The sequence below is a fragment of the Patiria miniata genome, unplaced genomic scaffold (assembly GCF_015706575.1).
Source record: "Patiria miniata isolate m_02_andy unplaced genomic scaffold, ASM1570657v1 HiC_scaffold_17, whole genome shotgun sequence".
Lineage (NCBI taxonomy): Eukaryota > Metazoa > Echinodermata > Asteroidea > Valvatida > Asterinidae > Patiria > Patiria miniata.
The window spans coordinates 15231123-15254864 of NW_024037055.1; the positions used below are offsets into that span (position 1 = coordinate 15231123).

The window sequence follows — 23742 nt, forward strand, 5'->3', positions numbered from 1 at the left end:
AAACATGAGAACAAAGAAAGACGTGGGGTAATTTCCATGTGTCATTGATGCAGGCCCGTACGCAGGATTGCAATTGGGGAGGTGTATAAATTTGCTCACGACATCGGACCACCAGACCAGCTTGAAAAATTCAAAAAGCTTATTTCATGTGTCACACAAATATACACATTGAAGCTAAAGTAAAGTAAATACTTTAAACACAAACGAAATTCCCCCCCCCCCTAAAAAAAAACACCCCACTTCATACTGTCTTTACATATTCTACATAGTCTTAAGATCATGCATGTATCTATTGCATTGTGAGCAAATGCACAAATTGAAATTAGGGAACCCTCCTCGCGATTTTGTGAAGGATATATTAATTTCATTGTTCACAATGTTTCCATATTGCAACTTTTATTTAGGTTATAGTACCACTATTGAACTGCATGAGAAGGGTAAATAAGTACACACTTGAAATCTGACAAACATATTTACAAATCTAGATTTATTTCAAATGACAATCTTAATGTCCTGTTAGGCATCACACACAAGAAAAAACCTTTGAAGATAGTGGAAGCCATCTGCAAACATTCAAAAATGAAACTGCCAAAATGTCACAAAATATCCTACTTGATTGTGAGTAAATAATAGCATTGTGCAATTGCTGCACCTCATGTACAGTAATTTTCGAGAAATGGGGAATTACCATCATTTCTTTGCGTCGGTTAGGACCAAACCATCGCGCTTTCACACACATTTGTTTATGGTGTAAATCAAGGATTTTCTTTTGTTCCTCTTCCCTTATCCTTTGTACTTTTTTGCAACAGCTCTCATTGGGTTTGTACACGTTTTCTAATCGAGGTCGTCCTCGATTTGGTCTCTGTCCTGGATTCACCGATGATGTTGCACGTGTTTGTCCTCAATTTACACCATAAACAAACTCAACATAAGCTTACACTTTGCGTTGAAAAAAAATAAAGATGCATTTTCAAAGTTTTCTCTAAAATATATATCCACTGAGTTTTCTAAATAACCTGCATCAGATTGATTACATCAGATTTATTGCATTGTTCCTTGAAATGAAGAGTCATGGCCTAGCAGTTGAGAGCACCGGACTCATGCTCTGGTGTTTCAGAGGCAACAGTGGCGTTGGTTCGAGCCCACCAGGTGGACACTTGTGCCCTTAAGCAAGGCACTTAACCATTATTGCTTCGTCCTTCAGATGGCACGTAAAGCCGTAGGTCCCGTGTGTTGTACTGCAATGCCACAAAAGAACCCAGTGACACTTATCGCTAAGAGAAGGGGTTCGCCCTGGTGTTTCTGGCTGCCTGTTAAAACTCCCACTTGGAGTATTAAGGAGAAGAACCAAGAACCAACAAAAACACAAAAGTTTTGTTTTTGCAAATGGTGTCCATCCATTTCCTAGAAAGCAATATGGAACTTCTGTACAACCACCGCCTCAGCTGAACACACCGCCGCCAAATTTATGGTAGAAAACGGCAACATGTCTCTTCAGTGGATCGATGATGAGGTAAGCGAATGTCTGCGGATGATCCTTGTCGCATGGGTAGTACTGGTATCCCGTCTGGTCCTGTATTATATTAAGCAACAGACGTGTTGGTGTGACAAGTGGAACCGTGCTGTGGGTCGATTGCGAAGCAAGTCAACCAAAAGCTCAGCTATTGCTAAATTGTGGGCACGTGTGGTCTAGCAGTAGGGAACAGGATTCATGATCGTGAGATTGTGGGTTCGAGCCCCGCCGTGGCCATGTGTGTTGTGCCCTTGGGTAAGGCGCTTTACCTCAATTACTCCTCTCAACCCAGGTGTTATTGGGTAGTGGCATTATTCAATGCTGGGAAGATAACAGACTCGCTGTGGAGGTGTGGCGATCCCCCCACAGCAGAATCTCGTCTGGCCCAATCGCTTCAAAAGAGACATGGGCACTCCGTCTGTCTTCAGGTTGCAGACCAGTAAATCGGTCCGAAATTGCCTACGCCGGCCAAATCACGATTTGCATGCCCTCAAAATCTTCCGTATTTGAGCATGCTGTGGGCCATGAACTTGAGGGTTTGTAAAAAATATGGGTGGAAGCCGTGCACAGGACTGTGAGCTTGTAGTTCCGTTCAATTTGGATGAAGTTGGGGCCCTTAAAGCGCTCTATTTTGCAATGGAGTGTAGGCATCGTTTTTCAAAATGGCGGTGGGCTTCAGGACTATTTTCAGGGGTGATCATCTTCGGATGGAAATTTCTCCTAAAAGTCATAAGTTGAACCCCCCCCCCCCCCGAAAATTGAAAAGAAAATGAAAGATGATGAAATAAGCTTTAATTTGATGTGTGTCTCGACTCGAACACCTTGGAGAGTTGTGAGTATTTTTCCCGAATTTCTGAAGTGGGAGCATTTACCATTGGGGTCTATGGAAGTTTATCTACTGGTCTGCAACCTATATTCCCCAGGTTCGTCCCCCTTTGTCCCCCATTGCTTAATTAATTAACCCTGCACCTCGATATCACTTTTTACACCCACGGTCTAACAGTCGTACTGAGAACTACAGCACATGTTTGAATAGGGTCCACATCTACTCAAGCATTGGCCATCTATCAATTTTGGGTTGTCTATTGGTCAGACGACTGCAAACAGCCATCGCTTGAACTTGTTGACTTGTCTTGTTGACAGAATGGTCCATGCCCTGCGGTGAGGCCAGCTAGACTCACTATTAAGGATTTTATTATACAAGCGTGCGGTTCTTGTCAGAGGGGCAGATGTTTGGCTAGGATTTTCAGGGTCAATAGTTCAACCCACTTCAAAGGGACACTAGGTCCCGGAACAGCCCAATTGGGCTACAAAACGCGCTTTGAACGAAATGATTTTAAGCGGAAATAACATTTAAAAGTAGGATATAAACACTCACACAACTATCCTTTCAAAATTGTGCGTTTTTGTGTAATTCTTGTATTATGCGTGCAAGAACGAATTTCGGGGTCCAGTTTTGCGACTCCATAAATTCGAGCTGTTTGGATGCTAGTTGTGATTTCATTCGTGAAGTGTTCCCCTTTTGCGGACGTTGAAGAAACCACTTTTTTTGCGTTGGTGATTGGTCACCGCTGTTCCCGAGACACACAACGTGTCTATCGTACACTGAGAACGACACGAAAAACTTATTTGTGCTCCGTCGTGTCCGATGTAAACAAGCAGGTTTTTTCCATCTATTCTCGGGAACGGTAAGACATTAGGTTGGTTTCCTTTCAACCAGATGTTTGAAATAGGCTAAGTAAATAATCCAAAACATGACATTTTCGAGGATTTCATGACCTTGTGCCCCTTTAAAGGAGCACTCACAATGTTATTTGGTTGTTTGAATGAGGATCTTGTAAAATGTGAATTATTTTAGCCGAAAAGTATAAAAAAAAATTAAGCAAACTGGTCTTGATTTTAGAGCACGATTGATCCGTTGAGACGTTTTGGGTGCAATTGGTGGATCTGTACTGTGGCTTGATCGCGATGCAGTTTCATGCTAAGCAGTATTTTATGCAAAGCAACCTTATAAAATGGCCTCAGGAGGGCCAATCTGCTAAGATACTTGCCAATTGAATGAGTCTTACCTGAGCTTTCAGTTGATAGACCAGCGAAGTCACTCGTAGCTGCTGTGTAGAACTATCTTTCTGCACACTTAAGGCGAAAAAGAAATACAAATTATGCTTTGTCTTGCAAGCCCTAATCGGCTTCATTTTAGAGAGGGATACCACTACCAAGCTTTTTCACCCACAAAATATATTCTCAAAAGTTATCTCACAAAGCCAAATATGAAAGGGTCACTGTATTTCCACACAGATATATTAAAGGGAATGTACATCATTGACTTTTGCTGTAATTTTCGGAAATGAAGTCGTTGAGGTGTTAGTATAATAGATCAAAATATTGTTATACTGACATGTTTGAAGTTTTGTGTTCGAAAATGCTGGAAAAACCAAGAAAAACAAAAAAGGTTCAAGTAGTCTGATTCCCTGACTCCAATATTATGAAATATATCAATTTATAGATGCTGGAAAATTGTAAGGTAAGGGAACCAGTCTAGCTGGCTTGCAACCGTTTGTGAACATGTAACCAATAGCAAACAAAATTTAGACTGAAAAAAAAATGGTAAATTTAGAGCAGTAGTTAAAAAATAGTTAGGTTTTTCCAACGATGGTCGGCCGACCACCATTGGTAATTTATACAAAAATACCACTTTTCTTGAAAATGACTGAGTCACACCAGGTGCCATAATTTTACAGGATGCTTTAGACTGTCATTTACCAACATCCTAGTAAGGTATTTCGTAAAAATTTGGTAGTTTTGTTTTTCGATATTTGCAAATGTTGTATATTCCCTTTAAAGATGTCGCCCATACCTGATGAGCTCCTTGTACAATGACTTGGCAGTGTCCAGATACGGCTTAATGTCGTCCTCAAACTGACAAACTTGGCCCCCGAGGCACAAGTGCTGGAAGAGAAGAAAGAAGAATTCTTGTCTCTCGCTGTCGCTGAAGATGTCGTAGTTGTCCGAGTCTTCCACCAGAAGCATCTGTCGAGAAAGAGCAAAATTTGAAAACCCGGAAAACTTTAAGAGTTGGGACATTTCTTAATTGTTTTTATGGTAAGGCCAAACAAAAACAGTCCTGGTATGGAGCTTGCCCCAAAAGTAGATGGGCGACGTCGCTTTTTTTTCCCTCCTACTTTTTTTTTCTTCAAATGTCGGCTGATGTTGCAGATGACGCTTTGATCCCCTTAAAACTCTCAAAAATATCCTTCAGGGTGGAGCTTGAGGTGACCTCAGTAAGGCCATAAGGCTTGAGAAGTCTGCACTCACTTACAATCTCGACCGACACGAACATTCTTTGGGAAATTTGGATAGTCAAGACAAAAATCTGAGAAAATGGTAACGTCAGACCATACAGCGACATCGTGCAAACACTGCCTGCAAATGGTGCCCGACTAAATTTAGTGCAAAATATATGGGAGCCCAGAGAGGCCACATAAAGCTTATACTCGATCGTAACCCCATCTAAAAACACATTAAAATTGTGCAGCAGCAGGATTCCAGTCAAGCCAGTGAGTTTGGCGGTTTTGAGACATCATCTTACATTAAAACAACTTTTTAATTTTGCCGACACGCATGGCTACAGCAATGCGCGCGCATACCAGAAACCAGAGACTTCTTTGGGGGCGGCCTGATACTCTAAAAATTATCAAGGTATGAAGATAGAAAAATTTAAGAGTTTACATTGTGTGTCAAAAACTTGATGATCATTTGAAAACAAAATAGCGAGAAAGTTGGACGGTTATAAAAACTCCTACTTATAACACAGTATAACAGCTGTCTCTAAACCATATTTTTTTGCTTTATTGTATATTATTAGATTGTGTTCAACTATATAAATGTCATTGAAACTGACTGTGGGCAACTAGGTGGAGAGGGCAGGATTCTAAAAGGTAACAAAATTGCTTTGATCTCGTTTTGGAGACAAACTCTTCAATTTTATTTTGTAGCTTTGTTATGCTTGTCTGTCAGTATTTTATACTTCATTTACTTAATAGGGTACCTTTAACGCTTTTCGATTTAATTAATGTTTAATTGATTAATTGTCTTTTCAATTCACCTGTTTAATTAGTTGTTTAATCAATTTATTAATTACTTGGGTAGGACTTGAACCCATTTGAACCCTCCTGCCTACCAGTGCAGAAGTCTTACCACTCGACCATCAAGCTTGCCGGAAATGGCAGACCTTTTTTTAACCCCAACTCCCTGGGCACTTTTGTTAGGATGCAACCTCAATCCTATGAAATCCTCCAACTGCCTCCATGTAAAAATTGCATACAGCCTCAATCCTCCAAAAATCATCCGTTATTTCTTGAATGTGGTCCTTGTAGGGGTGACCACTGCCTCAATCCTGCAAAATCCTCCGGCAATCACTGTTTATGTTGAGGCTAGAGCCAGTGACATCCTGGAGCAGTGCGGAGGATTTCAAGTATAATATTGGCCTAAATTTATGCACGGCTGAGCATAAACAACACAAGGTCTAGCCTAAGACCTTGACACATGCATCCTCCAAAATCAGCCGCATATTTTTGCCATATAGCCTCAAGCCTGCAAAATCCCCCAGTTTGCAAAGAGGTTTTTAGAAGTTAGGGTTAATTAAGGTAGCAGTGGATATGTCAATCAATAAATATATGGTATTTCTTGAAATTTATGTCTTGGCCAAACCTTGCGTAATTCGTCCGATATCTGGAATTCCTCGTGATACTCGTCCAGACACTTGACGATACTGCCACTCTCTCTCACGATGCCTTCGTCATACAGACGGTCAAAAAACTTCATGGATGTGACGCTGCATTGGACGGGATTAGCCTCCACTTTATGTGCCTGATGACCTATGAGGGTGTAAGTTATATCAGTGGTTTCAGTGATGGGGGCGGATCTACACGGAAGGTTTAGGGTTTTAAAGAGGTTGTGGAATGCTCGAAGACATTTCCGTCATTTTTTGGGTATATGTAGCCTAAGGTGTGATGAAATAAAAACGACTATTGTTTCTGTCATGAACTGAGTACAAAGGGTACTTTTGAGAGCTATTTTTCAGGTCCTGTTTCGACCCGAACGTGCAATTTGTGTAAAAGTCGTCGTTGCGGGCAGCAAACAAAACACAGTAAATCGTGACGTAATAAACAGGACTCGTTTATGCTACTCTGCATCGGGAGTCCTGTTTATTACGTCACGATTTACTGTGTTTTGTTTGCTGCCCGCAACAAATTGCACGTTCGGTTCGAAACAGGCATGGCAGGACTTGAAAAACAGCTCTCAAAAGTACCTTTTGTACTCATTTTATGACAGAAACAATAGTCATTTTTATTTCATCACACCTTAGGCTACATATACCCGAAAAATGACGGAAATGTCTTCGAGCATTCCACAACCTCTTTAAAGGTAATATACAACATTTGCAAGTATAAAAAAAAAACCAAATTGTTATGAAATACCTTACTGGACTGTAAGTGAATAATAGTCTCAAACATCCTGTGAAAGCATGGCACATGGTGTGCTGTCTTTTTCAAGAAAAGTGGAATTTTTTTATCAAAAGTCATTTTTTTTTTCAACAATGGTCGTTGGACTTTATTCCAAATACTGCCCCCAATTTACCAAATTTAGTTAGTCCACATTTTGTTTGCAATCGGTTACACATCTGTGAACGGGTGCAAGCCAGCTAGTCTGGTTCTCTGACCTGAAAATTCCCCGACGACTATAAAGTGCTCCATTTCTTCTGATATAGGGTCAGGGAACCAGACTTCAAGAACAACATTTTGTTCTTGGTTTTTCCAGTATCTATGAATACAAAACTTTAAACAGGTCAGTGTAACAATATTTGCTGTGAAATATTATTGCTATAAAAATGACCCCAAAGTCCATCCGTTTCTGAAATTACAGCAAAAGCAAATGTTGCATATTACAAATAACCCCAGTCTTGACAGCTAACCTCCCCCCCCCCCCCAACCCATGAGCAAAATCTTGATCTGCACCTTAGCGATACATACACATAGCTTGACCGGATAACGGACATAAACGATTGGGGAAGACCACTCAGAGGAACTCTTGAACGCATTAGCACCTGATGTACATATGTATCACTTGAAGACACTACACAAGTAGTACAGGTTTCGGAACATTCACAATAATTAAAGGGAATATACATCATTTGCTTTTGCTGTAATTTTCAGAAATGGATGGAATTGGGGGGTTGGAAATATATAGCAAATATAGTTACACTGACTTTTTTGAGTTTTGGGGTTTGAAAATGCTATAAAAACCAAGAAAAACAATCATTTTCCTGTAATCTGGGTCCCTGACTCCATTTAAGAAGAAACAGAGCAGTTTACATATATTGGGGAATTGTAAGGTCAGGGAACCAGTCTAGCTGGCTTGTACCCGTTCATAGGTATGTAATCGATTGCAAACAAGTGCGATGGTCAACTGGGGCCAGTATTTGAAAAAAAGCCATTTTTTTCCAACGCTGATCGGCCGATCAGCGTTGGAAATTGATACAAAAATACCACTTTTCTTGAAAATGACAGTATACCAGGTGCCATGATTTTACAGGATGCTTTACACTGTCATTCACTAACAGTCCAGCAAGGTATTTCAAAATGATTTGATAGTTTTATTTTTTGATGTTTGCAAATGTTGTATTTTCCCTTTAAGATGAGATTTGAAGGTTTGCATGGTGGATAAGACAAGATAAGTTTGCGGTAGCACCATGTGAATAAATCTCTTTTGTGAGTATGTGTGGTTCTTTCAGAACCACACATACTCACATTTATTCACATGGTGCTACCGAAAACTTATCTTGTCTCAGAATAATTAGGTACGGAATAGTCTGGTGCCTGGCCATGCTTTTACTCAGTGTTTGTTTTTAAAGCTATAGTCCATCATTTGCAGCCATCCGAAAAGTTACTAGCGTAATTATTGTTGAAAAACAAACTTGGTTGAAAGATAGTAAGGGAACTAAACTCCCTGTGAAATTATTCCTTCTGGGAAGCTGTCATTTTGAAGTAATCAACGAAAGAAGGCCTTTCCAACGGTGATTCTTAAGAAGCACCGTAGGAAAATTTAAATTAGTAGTTCGTTTCGTTATTCAGCGCAGCGCGCACAAGTATTGGAACGACGCACACGCGCGCGCGGTTGTTATAATTCGTCGGATCAGTGCGCTACGTCGCGTATGGCTGCAATTCAAAACAATTCAAAACATGATTCAGTAACTTTTGATTTGAAATTGAGATCTTAGAATGCTGTTTTTCTCGATATGTACAGCTGAAGCTTAGCTGAAACTTCATCAGGTTAGTTGTTCAGTATCCTTCATTAGATTTTGAACCCTTTTGTTGCTTCAAACAATTCAAAACATGATTCAGTAACTTTTGATTTGAAATTGAGATCTTAGAATGCTGTTTTTCTCGATATGTACAGCTGAAGCTTAGCTGAAACTTCATCAGGTTAGTTGTTCAGTATCCTTCATTAGATTTGGAACCCTTTTGTTGCTTCAAACGAACAAAATGCACAAATTACAAATGATGGACTATAGCTTTAAGATGAGATTTGAAGGTTTGCATGGTGGAAAGATACTAAGACAAGATAAGTTTGCGGTAGCACCATGTGAATAAATCTCTTTTGTGAGTATGTGTGGTTTTGAGAACCACACATACTCACAAAAGAGATTTATTCACATGGTGCTACCGCAAACTTATCTTGTCTCAGAATAATTAGGTACGGAATAGTCTGGTGCCAGGCCATGCTTTCACTCAGTGTTTGTTTTTGTATGCGGTGTCCAGAGTACAGATGGTTTTTAGATGGTTTACTTACCTACAGGGCACCAGGTGTTACTGTCCGAAAGCACCTGAAGTGTTGCCTTCACATTCTGACTTTGTAAGAAATCCTGAAAAAAGTAACAAAGTGAAATTGTAGATTATCACAACACCAGGCTATATCAGTGTTGTTGACTGTATCACGAGTACTTGTATTCGAACATCACAAGTCTGGTTACGACAAACTCACAAGTCAAAATCACAAGTCCAGTCAAACGTAATTAACAGGGGAGGAACAATAATGAAGGAATGCCGTTGTCGCAGTCATTAGAATGGCTTGTGAGTTGACTTGGGACTGGACGACTTAATTGTGATTGTGATGACTTGCGATACTTCACAATCACCGAATATTGGTCCTGGCATGGTAGGCTTATGAATTAAACTGATCTAACATTACCCTGTTTAGAAAAACTTCATAGTAGAACTACAGTATGATTTGTCAGGTTCGAAGTGTGAAGTGATGCCACTAACCCGTGATAGATTATCTTAAAACCTTTACCCTGCCAGACGCAACACGTAGAGTGCATCAGGTGGAAAAGTCTGGTGCACTTTGATGCATTCAGCTACCAACACCAGTGCATAAATGGCCACTTCTGAGACAATGAGAGCTAGTCCCATAGAACAATGCCACAGTTGTATCCTGCTCTTTTCAGGGACCACAGACTCTGAGACAGTTTGGCCTTGAGACCTTTTGCTCGATGGATCTTGCTACACTGGGAAGGCTTGTCACTTAGACAAATGTTGCATGTTGCTGCGTTTGGTAGGGTTTCTAGCCAAAATACCTTGGAGGGTTAGTATACTATAGCCAGCATAAGTGCTCCTCCGTGATAGTGATAAACTAATCAGGCCAAAAAAAAAAGAAGTCGGTCTCTGGTCAGCGCGCACGTCGATTTTAATCATGCGCGTTAATCTTTTTTTTCCCCAAAATGTTCCGTGTTAGCTCCAACAGCGCCCTCTATTGCCGCACCTCCTCCATTTTTTTTTACCAAAGAGCACCAAGGAATGGGAAATGGCACCAAGGCAAATGATCGAGAGCACCAAGGCAAATTATGGAGAACACCAATGTACATGAGGACACCAAAAAAGCAAAATAGTACCCACCTTGTCTGTACAATCCAAGCTTGAAGAAAAAAAAGAAAAAAAAAAAGAAAAAAGCCGCGTCCCCGCGTCAATTCCAAAACTTTGGTCTGACCAGAGACCGAATTTTTTTTTTTTGGCCTAACACTCACCAGAGCGAATGCATCTTTATGGTAGGACTGGAACAAGGCATCAAAGCTGTAGTACTGTGCACTAATCCGGCCCTTCATTGACCTGCAATACAACGTGACCAAAATTACTACGGTAAATTTTGCCAACAGACACAGAAAGATTTATGGGGAGGGAGAGGGGGCGTGGCGGCTGTCAGACATTGGAAAATGCTGTCCGCGAGCGGTATTCGTGGTGGAGCCCTCGTTGATAAATGGTAAATTTCATTTTCATCCAGGTCGTAAGCATGGTAAGTAGTAAACCTTTGTGCCTCAATGCAACCTAATCATCGATCTCTACTTTAGCATGTCTCAGCCTCAGGTGGCATATCATTCTGTGACCGTTTCAAGAATAAAAAAAAGATGTTTACGTTGGCACAGGGTTCGGTTGTTGGTTATTCCCGACGCCATGTCTAGCATGCAATCAATGAACCCTAAATCGGCAGATCATGTCCCAAGCAATTGGCGATAAAATAGGCAATTTGAAGGGTCCATTCGACAGTTTGGAAAAGCGACTAGGCCTAGTAGTAGGCCCTACTACTAGTACTGGTTGGTATAATACTATGACACATACATTAATTCAATTACAAATTATTACGAGTATGCATTGGTTTGCTTCCCCCCCCCCCCCCCCCCCCCCCCCCCCCCCCCCTTCATGCCCTTCCTATCGCGTGAGTACATGTACACGATATCGATATCGATACGGCCGGGAGGGAGGCCGGCCCCGACTGCTGACCATGCTGACGGACGGCCCCTAAAAAGTATCGATAATGATCCCTCCCCACAAGCGCTTACCACTTCATTAAAAGATCTTGCACATTCTGAACTTGCAGAGCTTTGCACGTTTTGCCTTCTAGTTGTTGAAATGTAAACATTGCATCTCGTTTGTCATCTTTTGCATCAGCCGACATGATGATGGTCTCACCAAAAATGATGGTAATGATTCCGTACCTGCACAGAATGACTTATGTTTCCCGCCGCGGCGCTAGAGGGCGCTATCATTAATCAACGTTCTAGTTATTAACTACGTGTATCGCTGCATTTCACGAAATTGTGGCCGCTTTGGGGAGTTTGTTCAAATCGAGGACACGTTTCGTGCAACATCCGTGGAGGACAGGAACCAAAATCAGTCAGGACAACCTCGATTAGAAAACGTGTACAGAAACCAATGAGAGCTGTTGCGAAAAAGTTCAGAGTACAAACAAAGGAAAGGGGAAGAGAAAAAAAGAGAGAAAATCTTCGATTTACACCATGATAAACAAACGTGTGTGCGGGTGTGCGTGTGTACTGAGGTCGTGCCGCACCGGCGGTACGTTCGCTTATTACTGAGCCGGCCAACGGCAAGATCATCATCTCAGAGCATCCGTGGGGCCTCTTAAAACTTTCTCTTAGAGCATCCCTTGGGTTCTCTCATAGCATCCCAGGGGTACGTTTTCTTAGAGCATTCCTTGGGTTCTCTGAAAGCATTCTCTCAGAGCATCCCAGGGTTCTCTTAACTGAGCACCCCTTGGGTTCTCTTAGAGCATCATTGGGCTCTCTTAGAGCAGGTTCTCTTTTAGAGCATCACGACCCAAACTACACTGATTGCATAGGGTACTTAGAGCCCCCCGATGTGGGGGTCTCATAAATATCTCCAACATACTGTTCCTCACTATACTCATAGCAGCTCTCTCCCCAGCGAGTTCTCTTAGAGCATCCCAGCAACACGTACTGCACTGTTGCACTTAGAGTTCTCTTTAGAACATCAGACTAGGCGTGGAGCATTCAAGCACAGCACTGACTGCATAAGGCTGCTATTAGATCACCCCATAGCGTCCCTTAGAACAACCCAGTGAAGTCAGAGCATGTTGGGATGTTCTAAGAAATCTCTCGGATGCTCTAAGAAACTCCCATGCAATCAGTGTAGTGTGGGACGGGATGCTGTAAAAGAACCACAGGGATGCTCCAAGAGAACCACAGGGATGCTCCAAGAGAACCACAGGGATGCTCCAAGAGAACCACAGGGACGCTCCAAGAGAACCACAGGGATGCTCCAACAGAACCACAGGGATGCTCCAAGAGAACCACAGGGACGCTCCAAGAGAACCACAGGGATGCTCCAAGAGAACCACAGGAATGCTCTAAGAGAACCCGAATATTGTATATGGATGAGAAACAAGGCAGTTATGTTTTTTTTCCCTTGCGATCTTGGTTTCATGAAATTTCGATACTGGAAAGTTTTTTTGGGGGGGGGGGGGTCCTCTCAGTATCCGCGCAACCATGTACCTGCGCGGTCCTGCACACAATGTTAATGCACCCACACTGAAATTGGTATCCTTGTGGAGACATTTCTTTGTTCTCGTGTAGTAAAGTTTTCGAGTTCAAGTTGAAAGTGAAGTTTCAAAATGCTCTTATTTTAACCAGAATTAATTTCCTTGGCTGAAATTCGGACTTAATATCCCTTTTCTAAAACTCTTCCATTTCCGAAAGATAACATACCTTGGAAATTCCTAGTTTTTGAGTAAAATCCACATATCTATTTCGTGTAAACCTTGTGAAGACGTATTCATCTATAGAAATTGCCCTGTGGAGACGTAAACAATATTTTGTTCCCTATTGTGTGCAGTGTGCACGTCTCCAGCTAGAGGGCATAGGTGTATCAGCTCACTGCACGAGTGTGGACCGCCAATAAGCACACGAACATACACGTTTGTTTATGGTGTAAATCGAGGATTATCTATTGTTCCTTTTCCCGTTTCCTTTGTTTATACTCTTAACTCGAGGATTCCTCGATTTGGTTTCTGTCCTCGATTCATCGATGACGTTGCACGTGCGTGTCCTCGATTTACACCATAAACAAACGCGGCACGGTGACACCTACACACACCCTCTCACAAAAATATCGTGAAGTACAGCGATCGGTCACGCATTAGTGTCACGGTAGTCGCGTGAGGTACAGAAATCTCAGTCTGCTTGCGCTTCGTACGATGTTAACGGCCAAAATAATACCATAAAGGACACTATATCGTCGAACGCCTTGACCAAGACTATGTCGAGCCCCGAAACAAGCTGCATAAATTTGCCAAGCAGACAGTTCGAACGGCCCTGGCCCTAGTCCTACGCGCGACGAAAGTGCATTGTGCAATGCCCTTTTCAAACTTCTATACTTTTGTCTTGGTATCCATTTATTTTTTCAACACTTCAGTTTTTGCATTACCTTCACCTTTTGCCCTTTACTGTGTTGCGTGGAAGACACGACACGGAAGGCACTCTAAAAACAAAAATGCAGCTATAGCTAGCTGGTCTTATTTCCATACACTTATAGTTATTTTTCCCCGTGCGTGTTTGCAATACTAGTGAATCAACAAAGTAGAACCAGGCCTCTGTTTGTAACGACCTGCACAAAGGCTTTTCAAAGTTATGCTTTATATCCCTGCCCTTGCAAGGCCCCCAAAAATGACATGCAAATTTGTTTCATACAATAATGCATAAAAACATATTCTTTGGAGAGCCGTAACCCCCAGCTATTCATTGCACGTGGCAGTGCAGCTATCGATCTTTCATAGGCCAACGCCATCGTCCAATCAGCTCCCGGAGTCACGCGTCAACAAAAGCTGCACCCACACAGAGCTGAGCCCTCTCATGCAAACCGATATGCACTGCACCCTATATCAGTAACTTACACGTATTTGTTCTGTACTAGGTTAGAAGCGAATATTGCCTCTGTGATTGTCATCCAACACAGCTTATCTCGCGGTGGCCGCACTAACAAGCATACAGGCTTAAAACAAAGTATCTTACAAAAGTGTCTGCAAGCAAATTCCACTTATTTGATTATGGGGGAAAGAAGCTGGGAATACTACTCTTATGCGCCGGGGGTGCTCCTTGGCGTCTGCTTGATCGCTCTCATCAAGAGCCTACCTCATTCCAAGAATCAGAAGATGTATCAGATGCCACCGGGCCCCAAGGGTTGGCCCATCTTGGGAAGCCTCGTCCATCTTTCAGGGGTCGGACGGGATGAGTTTCTCTTCGGTCTTGTCCGCCAGTACGGAGGGGTATTCAGTTTGCGTCTTGGCAGCCAACTGGTGGTGGTCGTCAACAGTTTCCGAGACGTGATGCGACCGCTGCTCCTTGATGGTCACGTCTTGAGCGAAAGGGCGCCGATAGAGTCTCTAGATTGCTATTTCCAGGGGCGGGGTAAGTCTTTATGTTTTTTTCTTTAGATACATGTACAATTCTGCATTTTAGTCTGGAAAATGCAAACGTTAAAATTCAGACTGCAGATTATTAATGCCAGTAGTGAGTTTCATCACACTGTAGTTGCAGTGCCCAGCGCTTGGCCAGTTGACCATCTTCCTCTCTTTCTTATAGATCAAAGTATACAACATCTGAGCCTGACCTGCACCATCACTCTTTTAGTGATACCTCACATTGGTGCAATATCCTTTGGAACTAACTCGCTGTTCTACTTTAAGGGGCGCACAAAAGGCCCTAAAAACAGCACCACCAATGCGTTGGGTGTCTGATGAGTTGATGCTAATACTTAGCAAAGACCCTAATTATTGTAAAGTTAATTTGGACAAAACTTAAAGCGGCAAGTTTCCAGAGGCACACAGACAACTTCAGGTTCTATCAATCATGATCTAGGGCATGCCTCGGAAAAAAGTTGTTATCGTTGTTTGTTGTTGCCGTATTTATTTATTTTAAGTGGTCTTTCAGAAGATGTTTTGTCAACAAGATTTCAAACTGTCGAATTATTGATAAGAAGTGTTCCTAGTGCAATATTTCTAACACTTAACAAATATGTCTGTCCATCATGCTAATTAAGTTGTCCACAGAATTTTACACTAGGTGTGTAAAACTGTCCCAACTTCACTAGACACCCAGTGCCATAGTGTGCATGCAACACAAACTGACTTTGGCCTACATCGAGCGTCATCCTGAATATGACATTTCAGTCTTTATATTAAACAAGTCATGAAGACCGTTCCAAAAAAACTAATTTTCTTCAATTTGTAGTGTAGGCTATAGGGAAAAAATGAATTGTAAGATTTTCGCAAGCACATTGAGGGGAAATGATTCATTTTTGTCTTCACTTCATCAACCCGGAAATTTCGGCCCAGTAATTTTCAGTCGCTTGTATATCAATCTCTCGTCATCCGTTGGAAACTGTTGTTGACATTATTGAGTTTTGGGCAACCTTGCCCTTACACCCACCAGCGCCCATGTTGCGTAGGCACAGCAAACATGGACCAAGGCACCTACCCTTTGGTATGACATTAAACATTCTTTTTAGGTGCAGTGGTGCAGTTCTTGATCGTCTATTCAACTCCGAACAAAAAAGGACGGGATCGGAGCCCTCTCATAAGCACCCAGGCTGTGCAGGCAACAATATCATACGAGGGTAAAAAAAGTGCGAGCATTATCGGCCGGGTTGTCTTTGCATTAGTGCGCAAGAAATACAGAAAATCATGCATGCTTTCACAATTCTTGCATTTTTTTTGGGGGGGGGGGGGGCAATAAGCAATACCGATTTAAATTTCATACCGCTTAGCCGACATATAAGTGCTGTATCAAATATTAAGTCCTGGATTAGATTTGACTCGGAGAATCGGGTCAGTTTAGACTTGTCATTTTAGGGTTAAATGACACCTTATTTCATTTTCGGACTAACGAACCCCCGCTAATGGAAAAATTGTGCATTTGGACTATCGAACCTTCGGACTACAGAGCCTTAAACTATCGAACTTTCGGTCGGACCCCGAAATGATGACCCGGTTTCCGGGATCCGACTCAGGGCTTTCTAGAGTGCATACAAAATATGTGTTGGCATCTCTGTATCATTTCTTTCACTTTCTCTCTGAGAATGGAACCCAATTTTCATTTTCGAAAAATTGACAAAAATCTGAAACCCTTGAGCCAAGTGACACGAAAGGTATAATTGAACTCGTGTAGTGTTTGGCTGATCCGTGTATTTAGTCGTCACAAACGCAAAATGGTAAAGTCTGACGACCTTTTATCCTTTTTTAAATTTTAATAGACAGAGACCTTTTTCAAGGTTTAATCATAGCACGAGTGGTATTTTTTTGGCTCGCCATTGCTCCGCCCCCTGGAAACCGCGGTTACACAATTTGTTTTTAAGGTTTTCATTGATTCAGTCATATCAGTAGAGTTCGTGTACCACGACCTGGTTTTTGTTTCTTTTGTACAGAGACCTTTTTGGGGTTCAAAAATGATCTCGTTGTGCATTTCTTTGTTGCTGTGCCTGTCAATCGTCATTACGATAAGATAGTATTTCCAATCGTCAGTTTTTCCCGCCTTTGTCCGCATCAAGTGGGACATGCAAGTCGTGTAGTTTCCCCCAGTTTCTTAATCGTTTATCTTATCCCCAAAACTATTTTACTCTTCCATTCTGTGGACAGAGTGGGCGGGGATAACAAGCATTGCAGAGGGGAGCGGTTAGTTTTCAATTTTGGTGTGGGACCCTTAATATCGTTTAGTTCTATCCCCCACCCCCGATTTGAGTCGATTTGTGACGTCATTTCGATCAGAAATGTGGAATAAGCTGTTTATTGGTCAAATTGGCCGACATTTTTTTGTCATACAACAACGGGTTATGGAAGACCCTGTAGAAGGCGCCCGCTGAATGGTCAGAATCTCGAGGGCAAGACGTAGTAAATTTGCAGAATTTAATCGCCGAATCTGCTCGCATATCCTTTGCTGTACACCAAGCGTTTGTATACACAACACGGAGGGGGGACGCACAACCTTTTTTTTTTAAATTTATTTCAAGGGTAACGTCCTGTTTGGGCTGCACCCTCCGTGGGCTTTTGCATTTTAATTCGCGCTGCGGGATATTCAATTTTCCATTGTGTTGGTATCAAACCTTCTCCCAGCACCCATATCTATATACGTACACGATGACGTACCAAGGTACGTAAAGCGGAAAACATCTTTTTAGGTGCAGTGGTGCAGTTCTTGATCGTCTATTCAACGCCGAACAAAAGGACCGGAGCCCCAGTCTCTCGAGCACCCAAATATGTTGGCGGCATCTATAAATATTACAAAAGGGCAACTATAACAAGGGCACGCGTACTTGTCACCATATTTTTTATGTAAGAGTATCGCGCAGGGGCGTATCCAGGTTTTGATCAAAAGGGGGGGGGGGGTTGCTGCCAAAAAGGGGGTTTAGCAGGCATTTCCTGTGTTTTTTCTGCATTGTTTCCTTATTTAACGGCCCAAAAATGGGGTTTAGACCCCTTTAACCCTGAGATCTGTCACTGACACGAAATGTTTGATCACTTAATCTGCCATTCCTATACAGTTGACGGGAAACTATATATACAGGGTGAGTAAAAAAAAAACGCATCCCAAATGGCAGGACCAATTTTTGAATGAAGTTTTGCCTGTAGCACTTTTAAAATCTAGGATATGAAAGCCCAGTCATTATAGCTTTCGTTTAGTACAAGAATCATTCAGATCACTCATGTACTTTTCAAGTTACGGCATTTTCAGCAAAACGAAAACAACTCTCATATGGAGGCATGCGAATTGTTGAAATAACAATGCCGTAACTTGAAAAGTACATAAGTAATTTGAATGATTCTTGCACTAAAAGAAAGCTCATTCATTGGGCTTTCTTATCCCAGATTTTGAAAGTGCTACAGGCAAAACTTCATTCAAAAATTGGTCCTGCCATTTTGGGATGCGTTTTATTTTACTCACCCTGTATGCACTGACCTCAATTTCAAACTTTCTTATTCTTCATTTTAAGTCTTACTACTTTTCAACTTATAAGTTCTAGGAGTGTGTACTGTAGTTGATCAACTGACGAATCATGTCCAAAGAAACAGGAACAGAGTGCAAGCTCAGTACCACTTTTGCGGGGGAAAAGATGTGCATTCATAGTAATTTCTGTTCATTTTCTCAAAGAACGGTACATTGCTTAATTATTAATTCTGTTCCATTCATGAGAACAATTGCGAAATTCAACCCTGAACTCTAAGAGACAATGTGTTATCGGGATGGTGTATTTTTGGTTGACGCGAGTGCTTTCGTCGCAGCTAAAATATCATAGATTAACGACCTTTAATCGGGGCCAAGTTCCATGTGAACCGACCTTTTTCAAGGTTCAAACGTACAATTTGGATTAAGCATTGTTCGGTAGTTATACAACTGTACTGTTCGAGTTTTGTGTTGATTCAGTGGGTGATGCGTAGTAGTGGCGCGTACCACGACCTGCATTTTTTTTTTAATTTTTGATCGAGACCTTTTTGGGTTCAATCATTTTGCAAGGGCGGCAATTCTTTGTCAATTCTTCCTAACTCGTCATCAATAAGTCATTAGGTATTTTAAATTTCTAGGTTTAAAATTCACGAATTAAATTCTAGGTTTTGTCCTGCACCGGCGTATAATTTCACATTATATTTGTCAAGTTTGTTGAATTATTAGCCTACAACTGACCACATGTTTATCTTTCGAGCAAGTGGACATATTTATGTCATTTGTTTCCAATCCTTTTTTATTTTCAAAAGTACTTTTATTAACCCTAACTCTTAAAATTGAAGGATTCAGGACTGCGAGGGTTTTTAAGAATAAAAAATACCCATTACTTCATCGAAGAAAGGAAGGACTGCAGGAGTTAGGATTATATCTTGCTTAAGACTGGCATTAATTGTTATTCAAAAGATTAAAATACAGCGTGCATACCGTCCCAGGGGTATACGTGTAGTGAGCGGTATGGCACTTACATGCGGGGACGGTTTGCGCATCCTCGGCCATCACTATAGACCATTATCATGTTGCGGTTATCGTTATATTTCTCCTTCAAATCAACGTAACCAAAGTGGGTCTGGAACGAAAAATAGTCCGGTTCCTTTTTCCACAAAAAAAATCATTCAGTACTGTTATTGGATACAGGGAACACGACTGAAATGGTGGCAGCATGATAATACGCCGTGCTAGTAGATATTGCGGGCGCCGACAGACAAAACATGACTGTCTATAGTGACTTGACCTCAAGTCTTGGGCCTGACATGTTCTGCTCACTGTACATCTTGCACGTCGCAGAAATCGCAAATATTACCAAGTTTCAACTAATAAAAAGAGAACTTGGTCCTTATGATGGGACAGTATATGCATGCTGTATCTGTCCACGCCGGTGCGCGATGGGCGAACTAAACCCAACCATTTGCCGACTTGATTTCAAGGCTAGTCAGGCCCCAAACACTAAACGTTAGTAAATGAAGAAAAAACCGACCCTACTTAGGCCTATCTTTGTTCTATGAAGGGGCCGTCGTCCTTTTTTTCGGAGCTGCTCCCCCGAACGACCTTTCTGGGTTCGCCTCATTGTTGAATTTCGCATTGTTCAAAAACGCGACAAGATTGACCTACCCCTTTTTCAATGGAATCGATTATGATCAAGGCCTATAATAGGGAAAAAAACAAACGACGTGACAGCCCTACCTTTTTAAAAGAAAATATAAACTTGTGTGTTGAAATGCCTGATAATCTGTGTAAACACACCTGCAGCACTTCTCCCTTGACTTTGAGCAGGTTCGGTTAAAAGCCCAGTTATTTTGAAAGTCCATGTCCTTTGCGCAGATCGAGCGCCCTCAACGTAGACAATGTGTTAAGTATACTTGTTGACACTGTATAACCTGTCAACAGTGAGGGCGCTCTCGATTAAAGTAAAATCAATTTAGCCTTCTTTTTTGAGAGACGGTGGACGCGATATGAGGACGCTATTTGGTTTGGCCTTTACGACCAGTAAATAAACTGCCATAAACCTGCAGTGGTAAAGACCCCCACTTCAAAAAATCAGGGGAAAATTACTTAAGCCTACAACTCTCCAAGGTGTTTGAGAAGGCTTATTTCATCATCTTTCATTTTCTGTTGATTTCTTTTTGGAGTAATCTGATGACCTTTGGAGAACTTTCCATTCAAAGATGATCACCCCTAAAAGTAGTCTATCGCCATTTTGTAAAAATGATGCCTATACACTCCATTGCAAAATAGAGGAATTTTAGGGCCCAATTTCATCCAAATTTCACACAGGGCGAAATATTTAGCCTCAAATTCAGCAGCGATGGTTTCTTTAGGTGATTGTGATTGCCTGACTGGGTCTTTGTTACCAACGCAAGGTCGGCCGATCCAGGGTTGTTCTGAAACGTTTTTCCGCCCCTAAATAGCCGGCTCTGGGGAGTAATTCGGTGTTATGGAGGAAAAAGAATACAAATTGGTAATGAAGTATTTTTTTTAACCTTCGAGGTAGCTGTGGATTAGCACAGAGGGCATCAGCCCGCCCTCTGGGACCAGCACAACTGAAATATGTGAAGGCGCGGCATACAATAATTGTTTTTCGGTTAAAAGTATTCTTATGATTTCTCATAAACAGGCATAGCTGGTGCTAAATACGGTAGCGGCTGGGAAGAAGTGCGACGTTTCACTCACCGCATCTTCAGATCTCTCGGCGTGGGTCGGCGATGCTTCGAAGCCAACGTCCTCGGCGAACTGGACCACATGTTCTCGGAGGTGGAGCAGCGGGTGGGACGCAAGGAAGGATTCGACCCGATGCTCCTCTTCAATAACGCCACCGCCAACGTCATCGGCTCGGTGCTGTACGGCCAAAGATTCGATCGCAAGAACGCAGTCTTCGAGGCCATGAAAGCTGCTCTTCACCGGAGCTTGCAGCTGATCCAGTACGGCGGGGCGTCCACCTTCCTCCCCTTCATGCGCTATCTCCCTACTCTGCCCGGCCTGAAGGCCTTTTACAAGGAAATGGACACGGCCATTCACTGTAACGAGATTTTCATCAAAAAATACCTGCAGGAACGTGAGAACGGAGACCAGGTGGTCACAACTATCGTCGATGCCTACTTGGACGAAATCAAGCAGGGGGAGAGCTCTTCCTTTTCACACGAGTCGCTCGCTTTCGTGATCAACGACCTGTTCATGGCCGGCACGGAAACGTCCGCTACGGTGCTCACATGGGCAGTGCTGGCGGCTCTCGTTCATCCGCAGATCCAGGAACGGATCCACCAAGAGATCGACTCACAGGTCCCGACCAGTCGGCAGATCACCCTTCAGGACAAACCCAACCTGCCGTACACCCAGGCCGTTCTGCTGGAGACACTCCGCTACGGAAGCGTCGTGCCGGCCGTCATGCGAGCGACAACTCAAGACACCGCCATCTCGGATTATGAGGTTCCGGAAGGGACTATCGTGATGTTGAACTACCTGTACGCCAACTTCGATCCGGAGGTGTGGGAGGACCCCGAGGAGTTCAAGCCGGAGCGTTTCCTTGACGACGAGGGGCATCTCGTGGAGCGAGAGGAACTCATTCCATTTAGCATCGGTATGTTTTTTTTTGTTCGTTTGTTTGTGTGAACTTAGATAAGCTATTCTTCAATGTAAAGTTCAGGGGAAACAGAAGGAGACAAAGAATAACCGGGGCCACAATGTCAAAAACTGGACAGGTCTCAATCTCTATAGCCCTTGTAAGGGCGGATCTAGGTTTGGATCAATAGAGGGGGGAGGGAGCTGGCAAAAGACAGAGAGGGGGGCGGTAGCAGGTATTTGCTGAGTATTTCTGCACGTTTTTCCTATATATATTCTTGGCCGCAAGGCCTAGGGAGTATAGATCTACTAAACATCACCGTATTATTCGCCACTGATACCGCAATTCGTTCAGACAGTTCTCACAAGTTGGTTTCCGCTTACCGGGACCTGGTTTTAGATTGTCGCCTCTGTCCTAATATTGGGCTGTAGGTAAACAGTTTCTTTGTTTGTTTTTCTTACAGGGAGACGCAACTGCCTGGGCGATAGCCTGGCCAAGATGGAGATTTTCCTCTTCTTCAGCAATTTGCTGAAGTTCTACCGTTTCGAGCCGACCAATGAATCTGAGTTGAGCATGGCACCGCAGGCCGGCTTAACTCGTGTCCCACTCCCGTACACCGTCAAGGCCAGTAGCCGCGGTCACTGCATCTGTTCTTCCATGGAGGAATAAATCAAAAGTACACCTTCTCGGAACCACATGCCCTTAAATGCACGTATAGGCACATTGGTTTAGTTACCTTGAAATACACCCATTGAGAAGAAAAACTTGCCCAAAGTGGCGATAGGGCTGGTCCCAACTACTACCGTGAAGTTGTCCCGCCAGCAATCATTGAAAAAGTGGGCCCGCGGGTAGCAAAGGAATCCACTATATTGTACATTATGTTTTCTCTGTGTCGTCAAAATGTATATAGTGGCCATGTAGATATTTTGATCAATATTGTTGCTTCACTAATAGTGGGGCAGAAACTTGGGGCAGTTGTGCCTTTGATGACACAAATATGGAATTTGGCACACAGTCAGAGTATGTCATGAGAAAGACATTTGGCTTTACATGTATATACAGGACCAGATTTGTCCTTTGGAAACATATAGGTAGAATAACAAGCTATTTTCAAAATTTTCAAAATGGCTGCCATTGCTTGTTATTCTACCTATATACTCTGACTGTGTGCCAAATTCCATGCTTGAATCATCAAAGGCACAATCCAATCACCTCTCTACCGTCGGTACTATAAAAACGAAAAACAAAGAAAAAATGCACAAAGAGCAAAGATCCTATGTTCCTTTAACACAAAAATATATGTGGCACGATTCAGTTATCAGTGAATATTCTGTCAATATCGTATTTCATATTCCTGAGAACAAAAATATCCAATTTCGTGTTCCAATCAGAAGAATTATGTGCGGTCCATACTTCTGCGTGGTTCAAATTTCAACCTTGCCGAATAGTGCCAGCTCGGTACTTTAATTAATGCGCATGCGCAAAACTAGACTTGACGATTTTCCTTTCGGGGTGAACAATTCGCCATATGGTATAGCAAAATTACAGCGAGTATAATTATATACCAACGAAATGAAAGAAATTATTTCAACAAAGTTTCTATTATCTCGAGCTGATGTGTGGAATTAAAGCTTCTGAAATATGAAAGTATTGCTCATCAGTAGTTAAATTCGCATCAGCATAAAAATATAAAAGGCGATGAGACACCCCCAAATGACTCAAATGGGCATTTCTGATGTCCAAATAACGTGTCCGAGTTTAGGATACGGCTTTAAATTACCACGCGTTTATGGTAGCGGCTACAGCCACTCCCCA

The 23742-nt window shown here is 42.3% G+C and overlaps 2 protein-coding genes across 2 annotated transcripts; one reads left to right on the plus strand and one right to left on the minus strand.

The window, feature by feature from the left end:
* Nucleotides 1-1230: 1230 nt before the first annotated feature.
* On the minus strand, nt 1231-11552 carry LOC119723945 (cilia- and flagella-associated protein 300-like). The gene is made up of 7 exons (XM_038194862.1): nt 11406-11552; nt 10596-10677; nt 9365-9437; nt 6224-6390; nt 4371-4543; nt 3583-3649; nt 1231-1573 (listed from the first exon to the last, which is right to left on the minus strand). The coding sequence occupies exons 1-7, from the start codon at nt 11519-11521 to the stop codon at nt 1442-1444; spliced, it is 810 nt and encodes a 269-aa protein (XP_038050790.1). The 5' UTR covers nt 11522-11552; the 3' UTR covers nt 1231-1441.
* A 2690-nt stretch (nt 11553-14242) lies between these two features.
* On the plus strand, nt 14243-22967 carry LOC119723946 (cytochrome P450 2U1-like). The gene is made up of 3 exons (XM_038194863.1): nt 14243-14786; nt 20986-21945; nt 22391-22967. Exons 1-3 carry the CDS (start codon nt 14426-14428, stop codon nt 22594-22596), a joined length of 1527 nt encoding a protein of 508 aa, XP_038050791.1. The 5' UTR covers nt 14243-14425; the 3' UTR covers nt 22597-22967.
* Nucleotides 22968-23742: the final 775 nt, after the last annotated feature.

What these genes read in the sequence shown, in the direction of transcription:
- LOC119723946 (XM_038194863.1), top strand. Translation starts at nt 14,426, where the DNA reads ATGGGGGAAAGAAGCTGGGAATACTACTCTTATGCGCCGGGGGTGCTC. An exon ending in TTGCTATTTCCAGGGGCGGG is followed by an intron (nt 14,787 to 20,985) that starts GTAAGTCTTTAT and finishes TCTCATAAACAG; the next exon opens with GCATAGCTGGTGCTAAATAC. An exon ending in ACTCATTCCATTTAGCATCG is followed by an intron (nt 21,946 to 22,390) that starts GTATGTTTTTTT and finishes TTTTTCTTACAG; the next exon opens with GGAGACGCAACTGCCTGGGC.
- LOC119723945 (XM_038194862.1), bottom strand. Translation starts at nt 11,521, where the DNA reads ATGTCGGCTGATGCAAAAGATGACAAACGAGATGCAATGTTTACATTT. An exon ending in CAAGATCTTTTAATGAAGTG is followed by an intron (nt 10,678 to 11,405) that starts GTAAGCGCTTGT and finishes GTTGTATTGCAG; the next exon opens with GTCAATGAAGGGCCGGATTA. An exon ending in TTGTACAAGGAGCTCATCAG is followed by an intron (nt 3,650 to 4,370) that starts GTATGGGCGACA and finishes TTTCGCCTTAAG; the next exon opens with TGTGCAGAAAGATAGTTCTA.